The sequence below is a fragment of the Myxocyprinus asiaticus genome, chromosome 3, assembly GCF_019703515.2.
Source record: "Myxocyprinus asiaticus isolate MX2 ecotype Aquarium Trade chromosome 3, UBuf_Myxa_2, whole genome shotgun sequence".
NCBI classification, from domain to species: domain Eukaryota; kingdom Metazoa; phylum Chordata; class Actinopteri; order Cypriniformes; family Catostomidae; genus Myxocyprinus; species Myxocyprinus asiaticus.
In genome coordinates this window covers 55604371-55631223 of record NC_059346.1, presented here as the reverse complement: position 1 = coordinate 55631223, position 26853 = coordinate 55604371, and the positions used below count along the sequence as shown (strand labels likewise).

The window sequence follows — 26853 nt, the reverse complement described above, 5'->3', positions numbered from 1 at the left end:
GATTGTATGGCCACAGTTTCAAGTCGGACGTTACTTCCTTGTGCCACGAGGTTGCACCTGAGAGCAGCAAAGAGCTGCATCCACACGCTGCAAACAAAGTCGCTGGAAGCAAATCCCAGAAGCATTTCAGAGGTATTTCAACTCCTGATGATGTCATGTTTGAGGGATGTTCTGTTGTGTGCCTCATCCAATAGGAGTTGAGAGTTCGATCCTTTAGTGAGCAAGGCTTCATGGATTTGTAGTCTGTTTTGGACTCCCTTTGTTTGATTTTGGTGCGATTTTTTATCATTAAGATTTACGACTTGGAAGGTGGGGGCTTGAGTTAGGTTTTTACGACTCTATTAGGCCTGCCTTTGTCTTCTATCTGAATACATGAGGCTCAACAGTGGGCAGAACTGAAAAAGCATGTGCGAGCAAGGAGGCCTCCAAACCTGACTTAGTTACACCAGTTCTGTCTGGAGGAATGGACCAAAATTCCAGCAATTTATTGCAAGAAGCTAGTGGAAGGCTACCCAAAATGTCTGACCCAATTTAAACACTTTAAAGGCAATGCTACCAAATACTAACAAAGTGTATGTACACTTCTAACCCACTGGGAATGTGATGAAAGAAATAAAAGCTGAAATAAATCATTCTCTCTACTATTATTCTGACATTTCACATTCTTAAAATAAAGTAGTGATCCTAACTGACCTAAGACAGGGAAAGTTTTCTACGATTAAATGTCAGGAATTGTGAAAAACTGAGTTTAAATGAATTTGGCTAAGGAGTATGTAAACTTCTGACTTCAACTGTACATGTGCAAGAGGTAATGTATGTCAAGGTAGGGGTATGTACAGTTATTGAATTAAATATGTGAATTTACATATGTACATGAGATATGTATTTACATTATTGCACTATGGGGGAGTTCTGAGGCAGTTTAATTGTTCATGAGGAAAATGGCCTGAGGGTAAAAACTATTCTTGTGCCTGGATGTCCTTGCGCTCAGTGCTCTGTAGGGAGTAGGCAGGGTGTGTGGGGTCCAGAGTGATTCTACCTGCACGTTTCCTCACTCTGGAGACGTACAGGTCTTGGAGGGTGGGCAGGGGGCAGCAATAATCCTCTCGGCAGTCCTGACTGTCCGTTGTAGTTTCCTTTAGAGGTCGACCGATATATCAGGTTTGCCGATTAATCAGCACCGATAACAGATTTCTGGAACTATCAGTTATCGGCAAAAATCGACATCGACAGTTTTTCCCCATTGCGTCCGGTGCTGGAGCAGCTGGTAAGGGTCCGCTGTCGTTTACAGTATGAGAGTGGCCTCTAGAGGTGAAATAAAAACTATTACTTCACTGAAGCTTTGTGGTGGGGTTTTTTGACACATGAGACTACACTCTGCATGGAGCGGAACATTTCAGATGCGGATTTAAACCATCAACAACGAAAAGGTATGTATACAGTACACTACAGTACACATTGTCATATCATTATAAAGTAATTAATTTGTTGACTACATGCTGCATTAGTATAGAATAGCAGTATGTTTGCCGACAAGGCTGAGAGGATGCTAACATTAAAGCTAGCCTCAAGCGGTTAGAACAATGTGACAAAAATACACGCAAGTCCTACCCAAATGTTTAAATGTCATGACTGTTACCATCTATTACCATTTATTTGCATTAGTTTATATCCAGCTGGTCACATTTATGCATTCGTTAGCCAGCTAAGTTGCATATCTAAAGCTAGTGACGTGAGAAAGCAAATTAATATCTTCATGCATCCGAGAGAAACATATAAACAAATCAGAAACGCATCTGATTTCAATAAAAAATTGTTATCCTCACTGTAATACAATGACTTCACATTGATCACATTCTTGTGCTAAAAAAGGTTAGACACAGCACAACAAATACAGTTTAACAGAAAGCAGGTGTCTCAACATGCTTTTAAAGTTCTTTTTAAGTAGACACATCATCTAAAAAAACAGTGCTCCTGCACGAGACGCTGAATAAACAAAAACAAAACAAAGACGTTCATCTAGCACACGTTTACATAGAAAAACAAATGGATGGTTGCAAAAGCGTTCGGTTTGAACAGCCCCTTACTGTTGGTGGAGGTCTTTGGCCGTTGCATCTTGCTCTCTTATAAGCGTTTCTCAGATTAAGCAATGAGTTGTTTAAATGCTTTTTTCAAATTGGAAATGTCTCGAAATCCTCGCGTTCGGTTCCAGTCTGTTGTGTTCTGTCTGTTTGAACAGCCCCTGGCCTGAGCTCATATTCTGAGCCGCTTCACCACCGAGTTCAGCCGAATACCACTGCTATCTGTGAATATTACTACTCTACATACAGCTGTACTGAATAAAAAACAATGTGGTATTTTACTGTTATTATGAAGCTCGAGTCTGGAGTAGTAGGAATAAGTGCAAGTGCAGCACCATGTGAACCATCTACTGAAGCGTTTTCCCCCCTCATTTTACTTTTGACTTAACATTTGAGAATATGGACCGAATAAAACTGGGGGTGCGGGGGAATTCTCCTGAAGTCCGCTATCATCTCCACTGTTTTGAGCGTGTTCAGTTCAAGGTTGTTATGACCGCACCAGACAGCCAGCTGATCAACCTCCCATCTGTATGCAGTCTCGTCACCATCGTGGATGAGGCCGATGACCATGGTGTCATCTGCAAACTTCAGGAGATTGACAGTGGGGTCTTTTGCTGTGCAGTCATTCGTGTACAGGGAGAAGAGCATTGGAGAGAGAACGCATCCCTGAGGAGCACCAGTGCTAATAGTGAGGGTCCCTGATGTGAGTTTCCCCAATCTCACTAGCTGCTGCCTATCTGTCAGAAAGCTGGTGATCCATTGACAGATTGAGGTGGGCACAGAGTCAGTTTGGTTGAGAGAAGCTCAGGCATGATGGTATTGAAGGCTGAACTGCCGTCCACAAATAGGATCCTTGCATAAGTCCCAGGTCTGTTGAGGTGTTGCAGGATATAATGCAGTCCAATACTGACAGCATCATCCACAGACCTGTTTGCTCGGTAAGCAAATTGAAGGGGGTCCAGCAGAGGTCCAGTAGTGTCCTTCAGGTAGACCAAAACCAGTCACTCAAACGACTTCATGACCACAGATGCGAAAGCAACAGGTCTGTAGTCATTTAGTCCTATGATTTTGGGGTTTTTGGGGACCAGAATGATGGTGGAGCATTTGAAGCAACAGAGAACTTCACACTGCTCCAGTGATCTACTGAAAATCTATGTGAAGATGGGGGCCAGTTGGTCAGTGCAGACTTTCAGACAGGCAGGTGAAACACCATCTGGGCCTAAAGCTTTCCTAGTCTTTTGTTTCCGAAAGACCCGGCACACATCTTCCTCACAGATCATAAGTGCAGATTGAGTAGCAGGAGGGGGGAGGAGGGGGGGTTCAAGGAGGTGTTGGTTTGTGGGGGAGGGGTGTGAGACTGGGTTTTCAAACCTGCAGTAAAATATATTGTTCATCAGCCATTATTTGACTCTCTACAGAGCGGAGGGGAGGTGTCTTGTACTTGGTGATGCTTTTTAGGCCTTTCCACACAGATGCAGGATCGTTGGCTGAAAACTGGTTTTTCAGCTTTTCAGAGTAGCTTCTTTTAGCTTCTCTGATATCCTTAATAAGCGTGTTCCTGGCCTGGTTGTATAATGGTTTTACTTCTGTAAGCATCCTCTTTGGCATGACGAAGCTGTCTGATTTTTCCTGTAAACCATGGTTTATCATTATTGAATGATAAAAATGTCCTCGTAGGGATGCACATATCCTCACAGAAACTGATATATATTACAGTATCTCATCCAGGTCTGTGGTGGCAGCCTCAAAAATACTCCAAACGGTGCAGTCAAAGCAGGCTTTTAGTTCCAGCTCTGCTTCATTGGTCCATCAGTGCAGTCAAAGCAGGCTTTTAGTTCCAGCTCTGCTTCATTGGTCCTTCTCTTTAAAGTCCTTACTACAGGTTTAGCTGATTTTAGTTTCTGCTTTAGGTCGGGAGAAGATGAACCAGACAGTGATCAGAGAGTCATAAATCGGCATGTGGTACAGAGCGATATGCATCCTTAACAGTGGTGTAGCAGTGGCCCAGTACATGTCTTTCTCTGGTGGGACATGTGATGTGTTGTTTGTATTTTGGCAGTTCACGGGTGAGGTTAGCTTTATTAAAATCTCCCAGAATAATAAAAGTGAGTCCGGGTGCTGTTGCTCCGTGTCTGTGATGTGATCAGCCAGCTGTTGCAACACTGCGTTCATGCATGCTTGTGCGGGATATAAACACTTACCAAAATAAACTAAGAAAACTCCCACGGCAAGTAGAAAGGCTTACAGTTGATGAAGAGCGCCTCTAAATTAGGACAGCACATCTTCTTCAATGCTGTTACATCTGTACACCAACTTTCATTGATCTAAAAGCATGTACCACTGCGATCCACTCTGAACAGCTGAAAGCCCGGCAGATGTAACGTGCTGTCTGGGATGGCTACACTCAGCCAGGTTTCCGTGAAACACAGAGCAGCGGAGTTAAAAAAGTCCTTATTTGTTTGAGTGAGCAGAAACAGTTTGTCCGTTTTGTTGGCGAGGGAGCGGACATTCGCCAGATGAATATTCAGCAGCTGAGTCCTAAAGCCGCGTTGACGAAACTTCACAAGCACTCCGGCTCTCTTCCCTCGTGTGCGTCATGTGGATCGCTTGTAGAGCACTGCCTCCAACTAAGATGTTTAATAAAACATCTGAATAATCAAACACCGGCAAAAAATGATCAGGTATGCTCTGCCAAATATTCAGCAGTTCATCCCTGGAGAAACTGATTGGGAAAGAGTGGCAAAAAACATGATAAACAAACAAAAGTAATACAAACGCTAGAGAGCTCCACACCGAAGCAGCCATCTGTGGTGCCATCTTGAGTTTATGTCCGAAATCACAAGTTAATACCACAGTTCGAAAGATTTTCAAAAGAATCAGAAGTGAAATATGATTTCTGTAGCTCATCAAATACAAATGTCGCTTTTATGCGCCAATCACTGCTGCTGTAAGCCCCAAATAGCTAAAACTTTTATAAATGCTTTTTACCAAAAATCAATTTTTTTACTTGTCTGTGAGCTTGCTTGTATGAATAATCTAATGTTATATCTTAGATGTCCAGAACAAAATATGTCATCCAGCAGGAACATTATGTTAAACAAATCATCAGAAAAATATGTTTTCAACTATTGATGATAAAATGTTTTATATCATCACAAAGGGGAGGATCTCAGCTTTCTAATGACACTTAAATTGAGCTTCTAGATGGCAAGATATTCAATGAAATAATGAGGGTGGTGCATGAACTGAAAATTATACTAAATGTCTATGGACGAGCACATCTGTGATGGCTAAAATGCGTTATTGTGATGGAATGTGATAGAGAAAAAAATATTTTTTTCTAGTGCTTGCTGCCATCTAGTGAAATGAAATGTTTACAAACTTCTTTTTTTTTTTCAAAAAAACATTATCATAAGATTGTAAACACATACAATATTATTTATGAATAATTGGATTCTTTTTATTTTTATTATTTAGGGGGATTTCTGAAAAATATTTGACCAATTTTTTGCAATTTGTCCAGAATGTGTATGAATGGTGAGCTGTGAAAATTCAGTGTGAAAAATTGTGGACGGCAGCCCACAAATGCACCAGAGTTTAAGGGGTTAATTACATGACATGGGGATTAATTAATCAAATTAATTGCATATAAATATTTTCAGAGAAAGCCCCCCCCCCCCCCCCAAATAACAATAATTCAATATATAATGATTAAACAATTTTATTTTAATAATTATAAATATGTAATCCATTATAAATATAATTTAAATAATTAAAATGCATTACATTATACTGGCAGATGATTAAAACATTGATTAAACAATAAAAAAAAGCAGCTTTATAAGGCAATATTGTTTATTTCCATATCATTAGACATAAGCCTATCACTGAGTCCACAGCAATCCATTTTGCAATTAAATTCATCAATCTGTCCAAGATAGATTTATTAGAGCTTTTAGGACACGGTAATGTACACGTGTCATACAGACTCTTTTGAAGCTCTCCTCAGGGATGTGATCTCACTTTGGTTGCGTCGCATTATTAACACAGTGTTTTTAAGTCACTGTGTCAAGTTAGAAGTAGTTTGAAACTTAGGAAAACACGTCTCAAGATCCCTGAATTCGGAACTGCACTCCGTCCAGCGGTGTTTGAATGCAAGAGTGAGTGTGTTTTGTTTTGTTTTTTTCAGCTGCGGGTTGCCTTTACAGCTGGAGTTTCGCTTACTGCCCCCTGTTGAAAGCAGGTGGCACTTTAAACTTGAACTGCTCAGATGGTAGGAATATTCCTTATTACGTTCCTGGGACATGATTAATTGCGCATATTTTTTAACATGTTTTTTTTAATCTAATTAATCACACTAAATTAATGCATTATATCAGCATATAATGCATTAGTTATATCTAATTCGTTTAAAAAAAAAAAAAAAAGTTTACAAGAATGTGTTGTCTGCTGCAAAAATGTGTGCTCATACTTGTGTTGATAGGCCTTAAGATATCACATGTAGGATGTAGGTCCTTGAGTTTGATCAAGTCTTTAAGCCTGTTATTTATTTTTTTGCTCTTTACTCTTCTAATTTCTCCTTTAACTCATGACATTCACACCTATCAAATCTCACACTCTCTCATACTCACCCAGGAACGCATTGGGGATGGTGATCTTCAGCCACATTCGGTCTCTGACTTCCAGACCAGAGTCAGGAGAGGCCATGGCTTTAGCAACAGATGCCATGTCAGAGTGCAGGGAGAGCGAGAACTCATCAAATCCTACAGAGAGACAGAGTAAAAATGGATAAAAAGGAAAATGACAAATTTCAGTGCAGATTGTTTTGTGAACCTGCCATAATATAATGCAAGGAAAGGTCAAAGGAACTAGTGGTGGGTGAAAAGGATTGAAATAAAAGGATGTGATTAAGAGGAGACTTACTCTCTGTCTCTGTTACAGATGAGCTGGATGTTATAGTGCTGGGTGGGTAGGGAGGGTATGCTCCACCACTCATGGCCACAGAGTGACTCACCCACACTGCAGGGTCAATGGGTCGAATCGGCTCGTCTGGAAGTCACAATGATGCAGATAAGAGTTTAAGTCAAGACATGTTTTTTACATCTCAATAAATACTTCTATTAATCAGCTGTGTGTGATAAAGAAAAATATATGCAAATATTCATCTGATATTATTTTACGTCTCTACTGATATGAGAATTTAGATGTGTGTACATGTTTAAGTACAGTAAAGTGAATGGTAAGGTTCGAGACTGACTGCGGGGCAAAATGAAGTATCCCTGGGGCGACGGGTCCCAACACTTAGCCACTGTCAGGATGATGGGTCTGCAAGCACACACACACACACACACACACACACACACACACAGCATACTAAAACATCATGTTTTAACTAAAACTAACACAACTGGTCTTAAACGAATGTTGATCAACAAACTAACCCTTATACAACTGGGTCTCTACAAATAGCTCATTTACAATATTAATTTTAAATCTTAAAAGACTACAAGCTCTTGGAAGCACTGTCGATATTGTTATTTGAGCTGTAAAGTTGTCTAAATAGTCATTTTGAGGTGGGACTACTTTTCTAGGTGGATGAGCTTCTGGTTATGAGTTCCCAAATCTTGTGGGTGGAGTTTGCTGCATGTAAACAGTGGATTACAGATATGTCACGTCCATCGCATAAGCAAAAGTAATCAGGTTTACATTTTAGCAGAGTCAAAAGACTGGGTTACCTTGGTGATAAGCAATTCTATCACACTACTATCAGGTTTACACGTGTAATGTTTAAAGCTGAAGTGTGTAACTTTATCGGTGTTAAAATACTTTTTCCAATCCCAGCATAATATGCACAGACAACTATAAGTAAGCCGTTTGTAGGTTCATTTTTTCAAACTGTAAACACTGTGGCTCTGTGGGTGCAGTAAAAATTCCTCTGTTTGTTTTGAGCGACCCATCCAGTCAAAACAACAACATTGACTTCAGTTGGGGCGGGACTATCTGTTTGTTCGATCAACCGGAGACGTGGGGCGTATTTGGAAAGCTGTTTGAAAACAATGTTTATTTTTGCAATTCCGCTCGGTGGCGCTAGTGACGCAGAAATTACACACTTCACCTTTAAGTGTCGATCACGTTTTCGAAACATTATGATGGTTGCAACTAGAGGCTGACCGATATCTCTTAATCGGGGTTGATAGTTGCGTTTTTTTAACTATCGGCAAAAATCAACACTTATTTTTGGTTTCATTTCTCCGTGGCCGGCAGGGGAGGGTTATACAGTCTGAACTCCTTGGTTCAACGATATAACAGCGCCCTCTAGAGGTTAAATAAAAAACAATCACTGACTCCGCATGGAGTTTGCTTTGCAACGTGCCTACGCTATTTAGAGACGGATGCTTCAAAAGTGGGTTTAATGAAGAAAAAGATACTGAGTGCACCTTTAAATACATACTAATTAAAGACACCTAATAAAAAATGGGTCCTTTTTCCCCAAGGTCAAATAAAAGCTCATGTGGTATTCGGCAGCATGCCACAGATTGTGTTGACAGAGCTTAAGTTACATTTAACCCAATATATTAATATTTTAGCACACAGCAATAATAAGTGTAATTTCTGTTTGTTTGTGATCAATGTGTGGAAGACGCACCCAGGTTTGTGTACGATGTCTCTCAGAACCTTCACAGCATCATCGTTACTCATGTTCTCAAAGTTTATATCATTCACCTGCACAAAAATAAGTGTTAAAAATCACCAGTAACAAACATCTGAATGAACAGATGGATGCAGGGAGTGTCCTGACCTGCAGCAGCATGTCTCCAGGCTCTATTCTCCCATCCGCAGCCACAGCTCCACCCTTCATAATAGAGCCGATGTAGATGCCTCCATCACCCCGCTCATTACTCTGACCCACAATACTGATGCCCAGGAAATTATATTTCTCTATTACGCACAGAGAGAGACACATAAATACACCAAATTTATGACAGGGTTCAATTATGAAAAGTTTTCAGTAATTAGTATACAGTGTTATAATTAGTGTATATGCTGAACTCACCCATGTTTAGTGTAACAGTGATGATGTTGAGGGACATTGTGGAATCAGTTACACTGCTGAATGATGATGCCTAAAATCACAAGAGACTATGTAAAAAAATTACCCGTTATATCATATTTCAGCCTATTCTTTCCATAACTCTCTTTCCCCATAATTACAGTAAATGTTTACATCTATTTAAGTTTCCAACTGTCATCATGGTATTGCAACTCAACATAATCAGAGTCAGGGGTGACAAATCACAACGCAATTTTTTGTTTAACACCATATCAGCAACAAAGGCTATTTTCATGGCAAGAACCATTTGAAAATCTATAAATAAAGAAAAAAATATTTTTTTAAAAAGTAAACACTACTAAAAATATACCAACTCGAGCAGTCAACAGGGCAGAGGAACAAAATTCGAATTTCTTTCAAATATAATTATATTCGAATTATAAAGACATTATTTTAGGTAGGGAGAAAAAACTACAAGACATCTGTTTTTTAAATCAACATTGTCTCCTACGTTCACAAGAGGGCACAACAAATCAATGTAAATCCAGTTTCGTTTTTTTAAGGGTCTTGTGCAGGAATAAATATTTTTTTATAAGCTGTGTCAATTTAAAATGAAATTCAACCTTTAACAAACGTGTCTCAAGACAACAGTATTCTCTTTTAATCGATGCGCTGCACCTTTTATTAATGTCATCATCAGTGCTTGGCACACATCCAAAATTCAAATGCTCATTTTAGCATTTGAATGTGCAATTTTATTTTAAATTCGACAAATATTCGAATTTCACATTTTAATTTGACAGCCTTAAAACCAACCAAACAAAAAAAATTTACACAGAAAAATGAAAATCTATAAATGATTTTTCAAATGCACTTGTGATTTAAAAAAAAAGAAAAACTTGCCTAATGACATAAAAAGCAGAACTGTTCAAAGGAATATGTTGAAGGGATGCTACACTAGGAGTGCTAATCAAAGGGGTGCCACAGAAATGGCATGACAAATTACCAGTGGTGGAAAGAGCACTGTTTTTTTTTACTTTAAGTAAAAGTACTGCTACTGAAGAAATAATTCACTTGAGTACAAGTAAAAGTACTAAGAAATATTATGACTTAAGTAAGAGTAAATAAGTAGTTTGCTGAAAAACTACAAGTAATTATATTATATATACAATTGAAGTCAGAAGTTTACTTACGATTAAGTTGAAGTCATTAAAACTCATTTTTTAACCACTCCACAGATCTAATATTAGCAAACTATAGTTTTGGCAAGTCGTTTAGGACATCTACTTTGGCATGATACGAGTCATTTTTCCAACAATTGTTTACAGACAGATTGTTTCATTTTTAATTGACAATATCACAATTCCAGTGGGTCAGAAGTTTAAATTCAATAAGGTAACTGTGCCTTTAAGCAGCTTGGAAAATTCCACAAAATGATGCCCAGCCTTTAGACAATTAGCTTCTGATAGGAGGTGTACCTGTGGATGTATTTTAAGGCCTACCTTCAAACTCAGTGCCTCTTTGCTTGACATCATGGAAAATCAAAAGAAATCAGCCAAGACCTCAGAAAAAAAATTGTGGACCTCCACAAGTCTGGTTCATCCTTGGAAACAATTTCCAAATGCCTGAAGGTACCACGTTTATCTGTACAAGCAACAGTATGCAAGTATAAACACCATGGGACCACGCAGCCATCATACCGCTCAGGAAGGAGACGAATTATGTCTCTTAAGAGATTAACATAGTTTGATGCGAAAAGTGCAAATCAATCCCAGAACAACAGCAAAGGACCTTGTGAAGATGCTGGAGGAAACAGGTAGAAAAGTATCTATATCCACAGTAAAACGAGTCCTACATCAACATAATCTGAAAGGCTGGTCAGCAAGGAAGAAGTCAATGCTCCAAAACTGCCATAAAAAAGCCAGACTACAGTTTGCATGTGCACATGGGGACAAAGATCTTACTTTTTGAAGAAATGGTCTCTGGTCTGATGAAACAAAAATGGAACTTTTTGGCCATAATGACCATCGTTATGTTTGGAGGAAAAAGGTTGAGGCTTGCAAGCCGAAGAACACCATCCCAACCGTGAAGCATGGGGGTGACAGCATCATGTTGTGGGTGTGATTTACTACAGCAGGGACTGGTGCACTTCACAAAATAGATGGCATCATGAGGAAGGAAAATTATGTGGATATATTGAAACAACATCTCAAGATATCAGTCATGAAGTTAAAGCTCGGTCGCAAATGCGTCTTCCAAATGGAATGGAATTCCAAATGGAATTTGGAAGACTGTGACAACGGTTCGTGTCTGGAGCAGATAAAGGAGGAGGTGGGAGCCAGTTTCCACAGTCCATGTGAGTCATTATTAAAATAAAACAGAAAATGCTTTCCAGCTTTATGCCAAACAAAAGATTGCTTTTCAGCATCAATGGAAATCAATATCAGCTTTTCAGCAAAACAGTCTCAGAACACAGACACGCAAGTCTCTGGTGGGTAATTCTCTCTGCTCAGATTTGCTGCAGGAGGGACTGGTGCACTTCACAAAATAGATGGCATCATGAAGAAGGAAAATTATGTGGATATATTGAAGCAACATCTCAAGACATCAGCCATAAAGTTAAAGCTCTTCCAAATGGACAGTGGCTTAATGACAACAAAGTCAAGGTATTGAGTGGCCATCACAAAGCCTTGACCTCAATCTGATAAAAAATTTGTGGGCAGAACTGAAAAAACATGTGTGAACAAGGAGGCCTACAAACCTGACTCAGTTACACCAGTTCTGTCTGGAGGAATGGGCCAAAATTCCAGCAACTTATTGTGAGAAGCTTGTGGAAGGCTACCCCTATATGTTTGACCCAAGTTAAACAACTTAAAGGTAATGCTACCAAATACTAACAAAGTGTATGTAAACTTCTGACCCACTGGGAATGTGATGAAATAAATACAAGCTGAAATAAATCATACTCTCTGCTATTATTCTGACATTTCACATTCTTAAAATAAAGTAGTGATCCTAACTGACCTAAGAAAATAAATGTTTTCTATGATTAAATGTCAGGAATTGTCAAAAACTGAGTTTAAATGTATTTGGCTAAGGTGTATGAAGACTTCAAGTGTAGAATATACACCTCCATTTTTAGAACACAAAGACATTTTTGTTCTTGAAAGAAACTTATGCTTCCTTTCACCAAGGATGCATTAAATTGATCAAAAATACTACATTAATTGCCAATATTATTATGGTTTGAAATAACTGTTTTAAGTGATATTTATTCCATTTTTTTCTTTACCCGTGATGGCAAACATATACTGTGTCACCTATTCCTTACAAAAGCATTCTAAAGTGCTAATTTGGTACTCAAGAAAATGTTCTTATTATTAGAATAATTGAAAATGGTTGCACTACCATGCAGAAATCACAATACAGTGGGTTTTTTCCCCATTTGCCGAGGTATTGAGTTCTTACAAGTTGCTTTACACTTGCAAGTCAAATTTTGGTTTTAAAAATAGGCAAAAATAAACATTTCTCCTGAAATTCTATTTTCTCCTGAAGTCTATTTTTTTTTTTTAGAGAGAGATAAAGGCTATTCCATGCATTACTGTTTTGAAAAAAGAATCTCTAACCAGGATAGAAAGAGAAGTGGACGCCAGATGAACAACAAAAAGTCAAGTAAATCACAGTCTCTAGTTTGAGAAACAGACTCCTCACAGGTCCTAAACTAGCAGCTTCTAAATGCCAAAGACCTGCATTGCTGCAAGAGGATTCTTGGACAAACAGAAAATTTTAAGAATACATTTATTTAAATAGAAATAGAAATGTGTAACATTCTAAATGTCTCTAAACTACATAAATGTACATTGTCTCTGGAACACATTCCTATTTCAGTTTTATTCTCATTCATGTATGTCCAAGTATTTTTAATGCAAATTACCATGAACATGTTACATAATCAGAAAGGTGAAAAAGATCACATCCAATTACCGGGCCTCGCTGATACTGCCAGCACAAATTTGCTCTATAATACTTTTTTCAAATAGATCTCAAACATCACTTTTCTGTTTATTTAACTTATGCACTGACAAATACAATTGAAAATCTATCCCTTCCACATACCTGTCACACAGAGAACTAAGAAGACCTTTAATTAAGCAATATCACACATGCTGTTTGTAGGGCTGCTCGATTATGGCAAAAATCATAATCACGATTATTTCGGTCAATACTGAGATCACGATTATTTAACACGATTACTCATTGACTTGACTGAAGATAAACATCATGCATTTATTGAACTTTTAAAAAAAACGTGTCTTTTAAACAGTGGATTTCCTTGAACTTGAAATGTAAACTGCACTGGGTAGGGGAGGAGGCTATTTTAATATGATTATTATTTTATGTTAAGTATGGTTGTCAAATAAAGGAAAGCCTCCATCGCCATCATTTACAGCAGGGGTGCTCACACTTCTATGGAATGAAATCTACTTTTTCATCATGTTATTGCAGTAAGATCTACCATGTACAATAAAGGCTATACATATCACAATACCAAAATATATTACATATATACTCTCTGTATTTACATGAATACCTCATCAAGACGGGCATTTTGGTGGAATTTTGAAATGTATTTGACAGGGGCGCATTAGCATGAGCATTTTCAGAATACACGCGCATGTTCAGCACACACACATACGCCGCCTGTCAATCAAACCGGGCGCAGCTGTTATTAGACCACTAGCGAAGTATACAATTACGTGTTCTGGATTACTTTCAACAGCAGATTAAAAATATGAATTTTCTAATAAGTGACACAGGCCTAGGCTATCACAAATATAGCCGGTTATTTTTTCATTATTGATGTTTTAATGAGTCTGCTTGTCCAGTCGGGTAAGTAAAATTCTCTTTCACTTGCCTCTTCAAAAAATCCACTTGTCCCAGACAAGCGGGCAAGCATTAATGTCGAGCCCTGATTAAATATTGTATTCAACATTCCCCGATAACAATTTTTACTTCTGCAGTATAGCTCCTAAAATAAATGAACGTTGTTTTAAAGGAGTTTTAGACATTATTTTGGAAAACAAGCCAAAAAAGACTAATCAAAAATGCATTTTGTTCCAGTGTATAATGGGATAAGACTACACTCTCTCACCTTTATGTTCACTTTGATCCATCTTTAACAAAAAACGAACTCTCTCTTCTTAATACAGCAGCGTATTGCCGATTTTCTTCATGATAAGATACACACAAAGAACGTGACATATATTATGATTCACTACATCATGAGCCATCACGTTATAATCTAGCTGCAGCAAACGCGCGTGAGTGACGAGCGTCCCCGTGCCAGAGTGTGCATCAGCAGGGAGAAGATCCCTGATTCCCCGGTCACTTCATGCAACTCGTAGATGCGACGCTGACCACACAGAGAAATGCCAGTTTCGGAGTTTATTTTCATAACCCGCTTCATTAATATTTTAACTTTAATAAAGGATGCTTTAAAGATATAATGCCAGGGTGTTTCATTGCGAAACGGAATGCGGCACAATAAAGTTTTCTCTCGATTATCTTATTTTTATAATCGTTGGAAGCCAAAACCTTAATTGAAAATAAAATTGTATTAATCGCCTAGCCATACGCTGTTGTACTAAATATGAGCACAGCTGTAACTTGGCCGTCGACACAAGGCCACAAGGTTCATCACACTGGGAATGCTCCCCAACACTGTACATAACTTTGTGGAGGTAATACTGCAGTACCCGTTCTAGTCTGGGAGGACGCTGTTTCCTGCGTCTGCGGTGTCTTTTCAACAATCTGGAGGCTGTACTCTGTTCTGTAGAACTACTAAACCTGCAGACAGAGAGAGCGAGCGAGAGAGAGAGAGAGAGAGAAAGAGAGAGAGAGAGAGAGTAAACATGAGAAATAGTAAAACAGAGCTGAAAGGAGAAAAAAAGGGATATATTGCACAACACTTCTCATATAGTTACTTGCAGTTGAAGTCAGAAGTTTACATACACCTTAGCCAAATACATTTCAACATTTCAACACAATTCCTGACATTTAATCATAGAAAAATTCTGTCTTAGGTCAGTTAGGATCACTACTTTATTTTAAGAATGTGAAATGTCAGAATAATAGTAGAGAGAATGATTTATTTCAGCTTTTATTTCTTTTATCACATTCCCAGTGGGTCAGAAGTTTACATACACTTTGTTAATATTTGGTATCATTGCCTTTAAACTGTTTAACTTGGGTCAAACATTTTGGGTAGCCTTCCACAAGCTTCTCACAATAAGTTGCTGGAATTTTGGCCCATTCCTCCAGACAGAACTGGTGTAACTGAGTCAGGTTTGTAGGCCTCCTTGCTTGCACACGCTTTTTCAGTTCTGCCCACAAATTTTCTATAGGATTGAGGTCAGGGCTTTGTGATGGCCACTCCAATACCTTGACTTTGTTGTCCTTAAGCCATTTTGCCACAACTTTGGAGGTATGCTTGGAGTCATTGCCCATTTGGAAGACTGTGATTTGGACAACATGAGTCACTCTTTATTAAAATAAAACAGAAAACGCTTTCCAGCTTTATGCGAAACAAAAGATTGCTTTTCAGCATCAATGAAAATAAAGATCAGCTTTTCAGCAAAACACTCTCAGAACACAGACACGCAAGTCTCTGGTGTGTAACTCTCTCTGCTCTCACTGAGGACTGGGCTGCTTTTATCTCCCCCGTCTCTCACTGCGAACATGGAAACAGTAATTAGTAGCAAATCATCTCAGGTGGATGTCCTTACCGTTTTCTCTCTCCCCAGACAGGCGCTCGCCCACGCCCTCACTTCCACAAAGACCCATTTGCGACCGAGCTTTAACTTCATGGCTGATGTCTTGAGATGTTGCTTCAATATATCCACATAATTTTCCTTCCTCGTGACGCCATCTATTTTGTGAAGTGCACCAGTCCTTCCTTCAGCAGATCACCTCCACAACATGATGCTGTCACCCCCATGCTTCACAGTTGGGATGGTGTTCTTCGGCCTGCAAGACTCACCCTTTTTCCTCCAAACATTACGATGGTCATTATGGCCAAACAGTTCAATTTTTGTTTCATTAGACCAGAGGACATTTCTCCAAAAAGTAAGATCTTTGTCCTCAAGTGCACTTGCAAACAGTATTCTAGCTTTTTTATGGTGGTTTTGGAGCATTGGCTTCTTCCTTGCAGAGAAGCCTTTCAGATTATGTCGATATAGGATTCGTTTTACTGTGGATATAGATACTTGTCTACCTGTTTCCTCCAGCATCTTCACAAGGTCCTTTGCTGTTGTTCTGGGATTGATTTGCACTTTTCGCACCAAACTACGTTCATCTCTAGGTGACAGAATGCGTCTCCTTCCTGAGCGGTATGATGGCTGCGTGGTCCCATGTTGTTTATACTTGCGTACTATTGTTTGTACCGATAAACGTGGTATCTTAAAGCATTTGGAAATTGCTCCCAAGGATGAACCAGACTTGTGGAGGTTGAAGGAAGGCCTTAAAATACATCTACAGGTACACCTCCAATTGACTCCAATTAGTCAATTAGCTTATCAGAAGCTAATTGTCTAATTGTCTAAAGGCTTGACATCATTTTCTGGAATTTTTCAAGCTGCTTAAAGGCAGTTACCTTATTGAATGTAAATTTCTAACCCATTGGAATTGTGATATAGTCAATTAAAAGTGAAACAATCGGTCTGTAAACAATTGTTGGAAAAATTACTTGTGTCCTAAATGACTTGCCAAAACTATAGTTTGCTAATATGAAATCTGTGGAGTGGTTAAAAAATTAGTTTTAATGACTTTAACCTAAGTGTATGTAAACTTCTGACTTCAACTGTATATCAATTTCATATCATTGGCAGACATTCTTATATCCTTTGAGTAAGTAAGTTACTGTTGACGAATCAACTCTTAGTGAATGTAAACTCTAACTACTTATTTTCTGATCAACCTCCTGAGACCTGAGCATGACTGCTGTGTTCATCTAATAAACATGCAAAAAAAAAAAAAAAAAAACCAGAACAAATTCTATAGCATATAGTTTTCCTAAAAATTGATGTTCAGATATGTGGACAGCGGGACTAAGTTGTGAAATTTTAAATAACACCAAGCTATAGAAAGGCATTTATTTATTTATTTATTTTTTTTTTTTTTATCAAATTGTTTATGTTTCCAAGAGTGTTGGTTAATTATGTTATGACATTACAGACATTACATCAGAAATTAGCATAATTTATTCTGATTCGAAAGTAATGGCCAGCACCATCCAATCACTGCCAACCATGTTAAAATAAAATTATAAATTATATATTCTGAATCTATGTACTGACTATCATTATTCCATGTCTGCCAAACATGTTGAGCGGTCCAAACATCATCTGCAGCCTAAATGTATGCACTTAGCTCCATAGAGAGCTAAAGGATGCTCCCTTGCTCCCTATTTAGTGAATGACTTAACCTCCACAGTGCTGTCTGTTTACACTGGTCTCAGAACAATTCGAAATGCACCTTATTTTCATCCTAAAGGCCTTTGCACAACAAAGCTAATTTTCGCTACGATTTCATGCCACGATCAACATCTTTAATCGAAACAATGGGTTGCTAACAAGCTATTTTCACCTGGAGCGAACATTCACGGTGGATCGCGTGGCAACAAAGAAGGCAAAGGTGAGTGTGTCAATATTTTTTTCTTCACCCGGCGAGGACAAAATCTGGTTAATTATGTTTAATTAAGTCTCTTACCAGATGTAGTTTTGTTGCCATTTCTCCCAAAGAAAAACCCCACTTTGATCTGCACCGTGTTGTTTTGTCACGACTCTGTACATTGAAAGTTTAACCCTTTACTGAGTCTTCTAAACAGAGATCAGTCAGTTTATATGAACTTACATTATGCCTTGCGTATTGCAAAGCCAAAATACAACGTCCACACAGGTTCACGGGGTCGCATGAGGTTAAACTAAGACTTATATCTGAACCTAGAGAAAACATTTCAGATACTGCTGTGCCTATGGATAACCGTGAATCTCTCTATAATGCCAACAGTCCCAGATCAGTTTAATTAGAACTCCATCTATTCAGCATTGTGTACCTGCTCATGGTGTCGTCATCTTCTGAGTCACAGAAGCTGGTGGTGTCCAGTTCACTGCTCATCATGGTGGAGGAGCTTTCATAACCTGCCAGGTGGTGCTCTAACCGTGTCTGACCATTCACACGTGCTCCTGCAGAACCAATGAATTTATAAATCACATTTATTCAAAAACAACAAATCACCTAAGACTAGATTCAGATTTGTTAGCACATTATCCTGAGTGAAATCTCAACTCAACAGAACTCAATGGCTATGTTAAGAATGAAATACCAGTGTACTGCTGACTTAAAATAAAATATTATGTTGTATAGACCATAATCATTTTGGAAATACCATGTAAAACAGTAGTACGCTACATTGTTGTAATATACACTCACTGAGCACTTTATAGTAACACCTGTACACCTACTTATGCGATTATCTATAGCGAATCGTGTTATTATATATTATATTATAGTTTACTCAGAATGGTGTCAAAAACAAAAAACATCCAGTGAGCAGCAGTTCTGCAGATGGAAACACCTTGTTGATAAGAGAGGTCAACGGAGAATGGCAAGACTGGTTTGAGCTGACAAAAAGCCTACAGTAATGACTCTGTACAATTGTAGTGAGCAGAATAGCATCTCAGAATGCACAACATGTCAAACCTTGAGGCAGATGTGCTACAACAGTAGAAAACCACATCGAGCACTTTATTAGGACCATAGTGTTCCTAATAAAATGCTCAGTGAGTCTAAAATATCATATGCAATTATAATATATAATATGCACATATCTAGGTAGAGCAAAAACAATGTTCTGACCGTGCTGCTCAAAGCTCTCTCTGCGTCTGGGCCTCTCTCTCCTGAACGACACAACCGATTCGGTTTCTGTTGTCTCGTCCAGAGTCTCCACACTACTGGCCACATTAGGACTAAGAGAAAGAAAGAACAAGAAACAGAGATAATTAGTTTTTAATAAATAATTAAAAACTAAATTGCATGCATGTTACTTTAACCTTGGTACACTATGTCAGTTCCACATTGTAGTGCATTATGGGATTACGCATCAGCATCTTCAAAAGAACTGAAACTGAACACTCTTTCAGTTACACAGTGTTCCAAACAGGAAGTTTGTCCTCAGTAAAAAAAGCTGTGCAAATCAACAAATTACATTTGTTGGGGCATTGTTTGCCTATTATTTTGGAACAGGTCAAAAAATAACCTTAGAAAGGTGGAAGCGTCATTATTTTATTTTTACACAGTGATAGCCAGGTATAATATTCAAATCAGTTGACTTCGTCACCCCTTGTTGAACAACATATGTCAATGGCGCGAGTCCAAAAATGGAAAATAACACTATATATATATATATATATATATATATATATATATATATATATATATACACACACACACACACACACACATATATCCATCCAAGTCCCTCATTTCATCTGTTGTTGATTGCTCAGTTGGAAACATCTTAGTCTCAGATCACACCCTGGTGAGTTTAGAGGTGTTGCCACATATGGAAAAGAGGAAATCATATAGTTGGTGCTTTAATGTATCCCTTTTGCAAAATCCTGAATTCCAACAAATGTTAAAGGCTGAAATCAATGTTCATATGGAGACCAACTGGTCCTCAGTATCCTCTGTGGCCGTGGCTTGGGGGGCACTTAAGGCGGTTCTAGGGGCCGGATCAAACAGTATGCCTCCTTCACCAAAAAATACAAAGCACGAGAACTCGTGGAATTAGAAGGGAATATTAAAAGTGCTGAGGCAGAGCTGAAGCGCTGAATGTCGTCTGATGGCCTTAGAGAATTGAGCCGATTGAAATACAGATATAATACTATTTTGCCACAGAAGGTGGAGTTTTGGCTATTCAGGGCAAGACAGTCATATTTTGAGTCGGGGGACAAAGCAGGAAAACTTCTGGCTAGATATATAATGCAGAGAGAGTCTTTTTCTACCATTCCTTGAAATCTGCTAGTGGTGAAATATTTACCTCGGCCATTGATATTAATAATGCTTTTAAAGAGTTCTATCTTAATCTCTATAGTTCCGCGTCTTCGTCTACTGATGAAGACATTAGAAACTTTGTGGAACCATCAGAACTCCCTAAACTGACGACTGAGCAAAAAAATTATCTTGATTCTGAGATAAGCTTGGAGGAGCTTGGCGAGGTAATTAAGGCCTTGCCTACTGGCAAGGCTCTGGGGCCAGATGGCTTTGCTGCTGAATTTTTTTTAGATCTTATGCTACAGGACTGGCTCCACTTTTGTTAGAAGTTTATACAGAATCATTAAAGAATGGAAAGCTTCCTGGGGGCCTCGGTAACTCAGCGAGTATTGATACTGACTACCACCCCTGGAGTCGTGAGTTCGAATCCAGGGTGTGCTGAGTGACTCCAGCCAGGTATCCTAAGCAAACAAATTGGCCCGGTTGCTAGGGAGGGTAGAGTCACATGGGGTAACCTCCTCTTGGTTGTGATTAGTAGTTCTCACTCTCAATGGGGCGCGTGGTAAGTTGTGCGTGGATCGCGGAGAGTAGCATGAGCATCCATTGCTGTTAGTCTCCGTGGTGTCATGCACAGAAATATATAAAAAAGAAATATAATGATCATATATAATTAAAACTAAACTACTCTCCCCAAAAACACCAAGCACTTGCACCATTTCCTATCAAACAAATTCTGACCTCCCCAGCCTTCTGCTTGACCACTCCTCGAAAGCAGCCACTCTCCCCATCTCCACACACCACTCTGGAAATGAGGGCGCTCCATCTGACTTCCATACCCTTAAAATAATTTGCCTGCCAATCATAATGCTGGTCAGAACCAAATTTTGTACATGTTTATCCCCCAAATTACGCCCCATCACCCAAGAAACACTCTGGGGCAAAATGAAATTTGAGTGCCCAAAACCAAAATTCTTGCATCCTGACACACCCCCAAAAAACATGGGTTGTGTCTACATCTTCTGATTGGCATCGCCAGCAGGTGGGTGTGTCTTTAAGACCAAGCCTATACAATCTAGAGGGGGACCAATGGAATCTATGTAAGATTTTGAGTTGCATAAGGCGCACCCTTGCATCTCTAGATGCAGACTTGATGTTTTTTAGAATCCTAGCCCACACTTTCTCCTCCAATACCAAGTTTAAATCTTTCTCCCATAATCTCTTGATAGAAGTTAAAGCTCTGACCCCCAGACTCTGAATTAGCAGGGAGTAATACACTGATGCCTCATAACCTTTTCCAAAAGCAGTAATCACCACTCCCAGAGTATCTGCTGCTTTAGGGGGGTGTGTGCTACTCCCAAAAACAATAGAGAGCAGGTAGCCATGCTGTAAATACCTATAGAACTGAGATCTGGGAATCCCAAAATGTTGAACCAAATTTTAAAAAGATCTCAACACTCCACTCTCATATAGGTCACTGAATGTAGTAACCCCCCTCACAATCCACTCACAAGAAGAACTCCTTGTTCTTCTATTCTAAATCTATTCTATTTACAAAAGTAATGTTTGGGAGTCTAAAATGTATATTTCCTCTTGACCCACTAAAGCTGAACATATACATAACTATCTTAAGATAAACGTTTTTGTGAAACATTTTATGTGCCTAAGACTTTTGCACAGTACTGTATTAGAGATGTCATAACTTAATCGGTTAGCCAGAATTTGACAATATTTTTAGGTCTAGCTGGTTCAGGGAAATTGGACGGTAACTCTTACACTCGCTTGGGTCTTTGTCCTTTTTAAGAATCAGACTGATCTGGGCTTGAGTCATGGTTGGCGGAAGCTTTCATTCTTTAATGATTCCATATAAACTTCTAACAAATGTGGAGCCAGTTCTATAGCTTAAGATCTAAAAAAATTCAGGGGCAAAGCCATCTGGCCTTAATTACCTCCCCAAGCTCCTCCAAGGTTATCTCAAAATCAAAATAATTTTTTTGCTCAGTCATCAGTTTAGGGAGTTCTAATGGTTCCACAAAGTTTCTAATGTCTTCATTCGAATTCTTAAAAGCATTATTAATATCAATGTCTGAGGTAAATATTTTACCACCAGCAGATTTCACTGAGGAAATGGTGAAAAAGACTCTCTCTGCTTTATATATCTAGCCAAAAGCTTCCCTACTTTGTCCCCCGACTCAAAATATGACTGTCTTGCCCTGAACAGCCAAAACTCCACCTTCCGTGACAAAATAGTATCTGTATTTCAATCAGGTCAATTCTCTGAGGCCATCAGACGACATTCGGCACTTTTTGTGTACTGTATTTTTTGGTGAACGAGGCATACTGTATGATCCGACCCTAAGAACTGCCTTAAGTGCCTCCCAACCCACGCCCACAGAGGATACTGAGGACCAGTTGGTCTCCATATAGACACTGATTTCAGGATTTTGCAAAAGGGATACATTAAAGCGCCAATTATATGATTTCTTTTTCTCCGTATGTGGCAACACATCTAAACACACCAGGGCGTGATCTGAGACTAAAATGTTTCCAACTGAACAATCAACAACAGATGAAATGGGGGACTTATATGTATATGTATATATATATATATATATATATATATATATATATACACAAAATTCTATTCTAGAATAAATCTTATGGACTGATGAAACAAATGTATAGTCCCAATCAGATGGGTTCAAAAGTCTCCAAATATCTGTAAGACCAAGATTTTTACACATCCTGTGAAACATCAATGTTGCTCTAGGGGGATTACACACTTCTGCTTCACTATGATCAAGGACTGAGTCCATCAAAAGATTAAAGTCTCCTCCAATATTATATCATGAGGGGTGCCAGCGGCTTGCAACATCCCTTCAAGATCTATAAAAACGCCCCGATCATCAGCGTTAGGTGCGTAAATATTAGCCAAAATCAAACTTTGCCCCTGAATTTCAACTAAAACAATAATCAATCTTCCAAATTTATCTTTGATCTGTTTGAGACATTTGAACTGTAGATGCTTACTAAATGTAATGACTCCCCTGCTCTTACTTGAGCCAGCACTAAAGAAAACATGTCCACCCCGTATCTTCCCAAATTTTTCAGCTTCCTGCGGGGAAAGATTTGTTTCTTGAAGAAACACTATATCATATTTCTTACGTTTAAGAAAATAAATAACCTTCCTTCTATTTATGGGGTGCCCCAACTCATTTACATTCCACGTGGAGAGAGACAATCCACTCATATTAACATTTGACGTTGACATATTAGAAAAAATAGATTGTGTGTCAAAAATAAAATTATAATGACCACATTCCAACATTAGTGGAACAATCAAACCCCGAACTTCCCCCCCGAACAAAAAAAAAAAACAGAAAAAAGAAAAACATGCGCATTAATCCGTGCACGACAGCGCCAACCGGCGTCCATCTCTCTAAACTCAAACAGTTTGTGTACGCCTACGAGATCCCCTGCGACAAATTTGTCATCGGATTGCTCAAGTCCAGTGCTTCTATAAAAATTTTGTGAGACAGAATTACACAACAGAAAATAATCTTTAAAACACACTCCAGCCAATAGGAGGCATAAGCACAAATAACGTGTAGATTCATCCACTTAACTGTTCCAAAAGTGTGTTCCTCCACAAAACAAACTCCAGCCGCTAAGTGGAACCAGCACAAAAAACAAAAAAAAAAAAGTGCCCAGTTTCCTCGGACAGTCAAGTGAATGTTCAGTGAGTCAGGCCCACTCGGCAGTTACATGAGTGCAACAGATGCCCTAATCACTCCAATGTTTTGCAAGAAATATTCCACAGAACAAACTCCAACCAATAGGAGAAATAAGCACAAAGAACATTCAGATTCATCCACAAACTGTCCCGAAGGAGTGTTATCCCACAAAACAAACTCCAGCTGCTAACCGGAACCAGCATAAAAAGAAACAAAGGCGGCAGTCAGTTTCCTTGGACAGTCAAGTGAATGTTCAGTGAGTCAGTCCCACTCACCTGCTTAGAGAGTATCACACGATGACCTACTCATTCCATTGACTTTATGAAGGACATCGACTGCAGTGAGCATGTAAATATTTTGCGGCCATCCTTAGTATGTTTTCTCAATTTGGCCGGGAGCATCAGTGCAAAAGCGACATTCTATTAATGTAAGAGTTTCTTGCATTCCTTAACTCAATCACATTTGTATCGTTGAATTCGCAATGTCTGGGAACAAGAAAATGTTGTGGTTCTTCCAAGAAAGCCTTCCTTTACTTCTCTCGCCTCGTGTAACACAAGATCTTTATCGGATGATCTCAGAAATTTGGCCAGAATTGATCGGGGCCTGTCTCCCTCAGCGGATCTCTGAGCCGGAACTCTGTGAGCTCGCTCGATTTCCAGCTTATGGCCTGTTATGTCAAGCAGACTCGGGAAGAACCCATCTAGGAATTTCACCATATCTCGGCCTTCTTCGTCCTCAGGAATTCCAACACTTCGGACGTTGTTTCACCGGTTATGATTCTCAAGGTCTTCCAACTTTCCCCAAACATGCTCCAAGTCTGTCTTGGTTGCTAGCGGATTAGCAGCTAACTCCCTCTCCGATGACTGCAGATGATCGATCCGTTTCTCAACATCCGACACTCTTGTAACCATCTCAGTGAATTTCATCTCCATGGCAGTGATCGATCGACATATTACAGCAAGATCATCAAAGTCAGCAGCGACCTTCGCCAGCATTGCCGACATGTTCAATAGTTGACGCTGAATCTCCTTCACCGCATCGTCCAAACTGAGTCCCTGGTCTGCGGCCTTGTCAGGGGTATCAGCTTGAGCACGTAAGTGTCTTTTAATGTCTCCAGAGCCCAAGGATTTTGAATTTTTTGACATATTGTCTTCCTAGAACAGTCAAGATTCAGAGTGTACCGAATCACACCGGTTTCTGACATAAAAAGTATTAAAACTAGCAAAATGTGCAGAGCTCGCCGTTCACACATCCAATCCTCGCGTTGCGCCAAGTGACTCTAATTCCTTTTCTAAGTTCTCAGGATACAGAGTCAACTGGTCTAAATCCGAAGCTTTGGCTCTGACAGCGTAGTGCCCAGTAACGGCTTTTCAGCCGGGTGCCTTCTACTGGCCCAAACAGGGCATTTTATTCCCAGCAAATTTGTGTGATTTAGATAAGAGTTCATTTTGACCCCTTAATAAAAATGGTTTTCGAGCGATGTGGGCAAGTGGGCTTCATTACATTTATCTATGATTGGGAAGGTTAATATTATTAAATTGAATTGTATTCCAAAATTCAACTACCTGCTACAATCTCTCCCTGTAGATGTCCCCCTCTCTTATTTTAAGCAATTTGATAGCATAGCGAAGTCCTTAATTTGGAATGGTAAATGTCCAAGATTACATTTCAATAAGTTACATAGGCCGATTGACCAAGGTGGGCTAGGCCTACCCAAGATTTAGTTTTGTTATTATGCATTCAGTCTCGGACATTTGGCTCATTGGTCGCTTCCACCTGAGAGAGCCCCTCCCTGGTTTTGTATTGAACAGGAATTTCTTGCCCCTATTTCGCCATTGCAAAGCCTTCCAATTGGTTCAACATTTTAGGATTCCCAGATCTCAGTTCTTTAGGTATTTACAGCTGCACCACCTGCTCTGTACTATTTTTGGGAGTAGCTTACACCCCCCTAAAGTGGCAGATATTCTGGCAGTTACCATTACTGCTTTTGGAAAAGGTCATGAGGCATCGGTGTATTACTCCCTGTTAATTCAGCGTCTGGGGGATGGAGCTTCAACTTCTCTCAAGAGGTTATGGGAGAAAGATTTAAACTTGGTATTGGAGGAGGGAGTGTGGGCTAGGATTCTTAAAAAAAGGTCAAGTCTACATCTAGAGATGCGAGGGTGCGCCTGATGCAATTTAAGATTTTACATTGATTCTACTGGACCCCCTCTAGACTGTTTAGGCTTGGTCCTAAAGACACACCCACCTGCTGGCGATGCCAATCAGAAGGTGGGGACACAACCCATGTTTTTTGGTGGTGTGTTAATATCCAAGAATTTTGGTTGAGGGTTCAGAGCTTTATGTGTGATGTATTGGACACTCAATTTTCATTTTGCCCCTGACTCCGTATCTTAGGCGATGGGGCGATCATTAATATAGGGGATAGACATATAAAAAGTTGTGTCCTAGCCGGAGTTATGATCGACAGACGGATCATTCTCAGGGGATGGAAGTCAGCTGGAGCACCCTCATTTCAGGAGTGGTGCAAAGAGAGTGGTGCAAAGAGACGGGCGGGGTGGCGGCATTTGAGGAGGTAATATATAGAAGGCTGGGAAAATGGGATTTGTTCAACAGGAAATGGGGGTAGATATTTGGCCTTTTTGGAGGGTTCTCGGGGAGGGCTAGTGGAGATGGATTTGTAGTTTTAGATGTTTATGTGTATTCTTATTGTTTTTTTTTTGAAAGTATACTTTTATGTTCTAATTATTTATGACCACTGGAGTAAGTGTTTGTGTGTGTGTGTGTGTGTGTGGGGGGGGGGGGGGGGGGGGGGGGGGTATGTTCAAAGGGAGGGGCTTAATGTATATAATTTGACTCCATATTTTCGGTTACATTTATTTTGTGAATGGAATCAATAAAAATTGTTAATAACAAAAGTTGGAGTGCCTACAACTCC

At 39.3% G+C, this 26853-nt stretch overlaps 1 protein-coding gene across 1 annotated transcript in view; it reads right to left on the bottom strand.

Annotated features, from left to right (window-relative positions):
• Positions 1 to 26853, bottom strand: part of LOC127417068 (segment polarity protein dishevelled homolog DVL-2-like) — a 69856-nt gene that overhangs the window by 11938 nt on the left and 31065 nt on the right. Inside the window, exons 4-12 of the mRNA XM_051656788.1 lie at positions 19048 to 19157; positions 18245 to 18374; positions 14889 to 14979; positions 9136 to 9205; positions 8881 to 9020; positions 8728 to 8804; positions 7339 to 7406; positions 7005 to 7130; positions 6713 to 6844 (exon numbers count right to left, since the gene is read on the bottom strand). Of these exons, the coding sequence (XP_051512748.1) occupies positions 6713 to 6844; positions 7005 to 7130; positions 7339 to 7406; positions 8728 to 8804; positions 8881 to 9020; positions 9136 to 9205; positions 14889 to 14979; positions 18245 to 18374; positions 19048 to 19157 (944 nt within the window). The remainder of the gene's footprint in view (positions 1 to 6712; positions 6845 to 7004; positions 7131 to 7338; positions 7407 to 8727; positions 8805 to 8880; positions 9021 to 9135; positions 9206 to 14888; positions 14980 to 18244; positions 18375 to 19047; positions 19158 to 26853) is intronic.